Genomic DNA, 3450 nt, shown 5'->3' with positions numbered 1-3450 from the left:
ACTTCTCGATCAGCCGGAGGGTGCTCTCTGCCGTCGCCTGCTCCCTTTGCTCGTTCAGCAGGAAGTTCATGAGGTCCCGGGCGCTCATCTGGCCGTCCGACTGGGCGTAGCTTTGAAATATCACCTCGATCTCCTCGCGGTGCGTCAGCAGGTCATAGAAGTGCTTTATCTCTTCGCCCTCCAAGTAACGTCCTTCTGACTTGTTGCATTTCTGCGCAACGAAACGCTCAATGAAACCGGACCGAAGGTTGGATCAAACCAACAAACCTTTTATTTATTTATTTATTTATTTTACCTTGAAAAATTCCTCGGCATAGACCTCGCTGACCTCGATGTTGACCTGCCGCAGGAAGTGCTTCAACTCCTTCAGGGACATCTTGTTGTCCTTGTTCTTGTCTGCTTTTCGCATGCAGTTGATGAGCCAGCTGGCATTCAGATGTAAGGATCTGGCTCGCACAACAGGAAAAAGGAAAAAGCTCTGGCGCACCAAAAGGCTGCTTTAAGGATACTGCTCGCTCTTCTGCTTGTGGTTGAGGTTGCGGATGTTGTTCATGAGCTTCTCCAGGCTGGTGACCCACCGGTTGGCTTCTTCTTTGGAGCTCGCCATCAGGTCGAGGTTCTTCCTGTGCCCCTGGAATATGATGGAGAAGCACCGCTCTTCGACGCTGGCCTCCGTGTATTTCTTCAGCCCCTCGGACTGACGGCCCCGCCGCACCGATTCGATGTCGTCGATGGGGACTGTTCGGGGGGTGAAGAGCAGATTCGTCAGAGTCAGGCTTCAGATAACAACCAGAGAAGCCAAAAACGATCTAAATGTTTCTTTGGCTTTCATGTTAGCAGGTGGCGAAAAATCAACCTACGTCCTCACCGTGTTTCAGGGATTCAAACATAATATGTAGATAAAACATCTCGATCCAACTTATCACATCTGAGTCCAACATTGATGACTTCTTTTGTAATTCGGGACTCTCATCATCAAGATAAGAAGTACCATATATGGGTTATCAGTTGGTGCGCAGTCCTTCCTCGTTCATGCCTTTCTCGGTGATTACAACAAAGAAATGTTCTCATACCGTGTCGGTGTGAAGACACGAGCGAGACGGCTTTTGTTTTTGTGCAGTAGTCCGCTTATGTGGCTCTGACTCACAAAAAGACGCTTAACTCTAACGCTTTGTATCACACCGGGATCACGGGAGAGGTTTTATTAGGAAATAGCTAACAATTTACCACATTAACTAGAAATTAGACCAATTTTTTTTTCTATTATGTGTACTTTTAAACACCCATCATTGCTTGTTTTGTGCCAGTGAATCAGTAGTTCTCTGTGGTTTCGTTTCTTTAAGGTGGAAACAACTACAATACTGAAAACACCAGGATGTGAACAGCTTAAAGCTATTTATTAAGTTGTAAAATGTTGTCTACAGTAATGAACAAAACCTAGTTTTTCCTGCACCATTCTGAGACATTATATTATTATAGTATTTTATATTGTACAATAGATAAAAAGAATGATATTCTGATCATTAATTCATCCGAACAGCGCCACAGTGCTGTCATGCAGCACACAGATGTTGTCCAAAGACAACAACCTCTGAGTTACTATCATTTAGAAGCAGAAAAAAAGTACAGATTTTACATTTTGATGCATATAACGTTAGCTAAACAAAGCAAGTAAAAGGTGAAAAACATCGGCCCGAGCACAGAGCCCTGTGGAACCCCATGACTAATTTTGTTGCTCCATTTACAACAAAACAGTGATCTATCCGCTAAATATGACCTAACTCTGCTCAACGATGTTCCTTTAACTTCACTGATGCGTTCAAACCTGTGCAATAAAATATTTGGTTTGATTGTGTTTCAGCACTGAAACCTAACGAGGCAATTAGAGAGCAGAACATTACTGAGTGGCCTCAAAAGGAACAGGAGCTAAAGATGGTGAAAGAAAATGATGGTTTGGGGGAGAATTTTGTTGAAGAAGTAAAAAAACTAATAAAAAACATGAGTATCCAAACAAATCATCCATCAAAACGTAAATTAAGCCATTTTCCCTGAATAGTTTTAGGATTTAAGAGTCTTTTGAGGAACAAGAGCTGGACTCATTTTGTCGTTTTCTGCTGAAAACTTTGTTATTTTCACGGAAAACCAACCAGTCGCTTGTTTTCTTCCTTATAAGCTCCCATGAGTTCATAAAGCAGAGCAGCATCACCCACTGACTCAGACTAACTTCAGCCCGTTCACCGGGGCCCGGCTCTTTTGTCGAGAGGCTTAATGTTCAGAGCGGCATGCTCTGACCCGCGTGATGTTATCCCAACCAAAGACAGTCTTGCCGTTTTCACTTTTAGCATATGGAAGAGCATCGGCGCTAACGCGGAGATTCAGAAACTTTTAGGACGAGAAAAAAAAAAAACAAATCTGGAAAAAACACCTTGATCCCAGAAAAGGAGGAGCGTCGGAGTCGGTTTCCTCTGCGCGGCCACATCATTTCCAACAAAGTAAAACAAACTGGAGCCGTTTCAGAGATCCTCGTTGGAAAAACATCACAAGTCACGTCGTTCCGAGCCACACAAAGCATAGCTGGAATACCAGAGGGAATATCAGACAAAGAGGGCTTTGTGACAAAGTTCTTCTCAAACTCTCCTCTTCAAAGGAGAAGAAATAAAGCTTCAGCTGTCGGAGGGTTAGCTAGACTTACATTCAGGTTAACAAAAGTGTAGGAAAGGGAAAGATAAACAGGATTAATGAGGAAAAACTGTTGGATAACTCCGTACTGGTTAGTCAGCATCTCATCTGATGAGGCGGCGTTACCGTCAGACCAGATTTCTTTACGTCGGAGCTGACTGAGAGGTGCACGAGATTATCTTCTCATCTTCGCTTGGCGTCTAACTTTGACCGCCTGAACACGGCTGCAGCGTACAAGCACATCTCTACTTTCGATCTGATTACAGTTTTTAGGGAGATTAGGGAGTCTAAAAGACCTAAACAGCTCTAATTCTATATTCAGTGGGTTTAACTAAAGCAACATACAACTCCTTGTGTTTAAACTTTACGTTAAATGTAATAAATTGTTACTAGGAGATGAATGGAATAAGGAAACAATGATTGTTGGGTATGAAACTGATCTATAGCTGCAGTCTGGATAGGATTTCCTCTACGGCACAGCTTGCAGCAGATGTGTATGGGGCGCCGTTTGTAAAGGGAGCTTGTGCTAAAAATCCATGCCTAAATTTTGTCACATTTAGCTTCAAACACTGTTTAAAAATGTAGTGTTGATTTTCTGATGTCACTTTTTACAACATTTAGCTAGTTGCATGTAATTGTTACAGCTACATACTAAATATAAATCTAAATGCTAAATGTTAAATCTAAATGTTAAATGTTAAATCTAAATGTTGTAAAAAGTGACATCAGAAAATCAACACTACATTTTTAAACAGTGTTTGAAGCTAAATG

General features: G+C 42.1%; 1 protein-coding gene across 1 annotated transcript in view; it reads right to left on the bottom strand.

Annotated features, from left to right (window-relative positions):
• plcd1a (phospholipase C, delta 1a) overlaps nt 1-3450 on the bottom strand; it is a 14541-nt gene that overhangs the window by 5293 nt on the left and 5798 nt on the right. Inside the window, exons 3-5 of the mRNA XM_017406435.3 lie at nt 510-738; nt 296-425; nt 3-211 (exon numbers count right to left, since the gene is read on the bottom strand). Of these exons, the coding sequence (XP_017261924.1) occupies nt 3-211; nt 296-425; nt 510-738 (568 nt within the window). The remainder of the gene's footprint in view (nt 1-2; nt 212-295; nt 426-509; nt 739-3450) is intronic.

The sequence above is a fragment of the Kryptolebias marmoratus genome, linkage group LG21 (genome assembly GCF_001649575.2).
Source record: "Kryptolebias marmoratus isolate JLee-2015 linkage group LG21, ASM164957v2, whole genome shotgun sequence".
Lineage (NCBI taxonomy): Eukaryota > Metazoa > Chordata > Actinopteri > Cyprinodontiformes > Rivulidae > Kryptolebias > Kryptolebias marmoratus.
The sequence above is the reverse complement of the archived record's forward strand: the minus strand, read 5'-3'. Positions and strand labels throughout refer to the sequence as shown.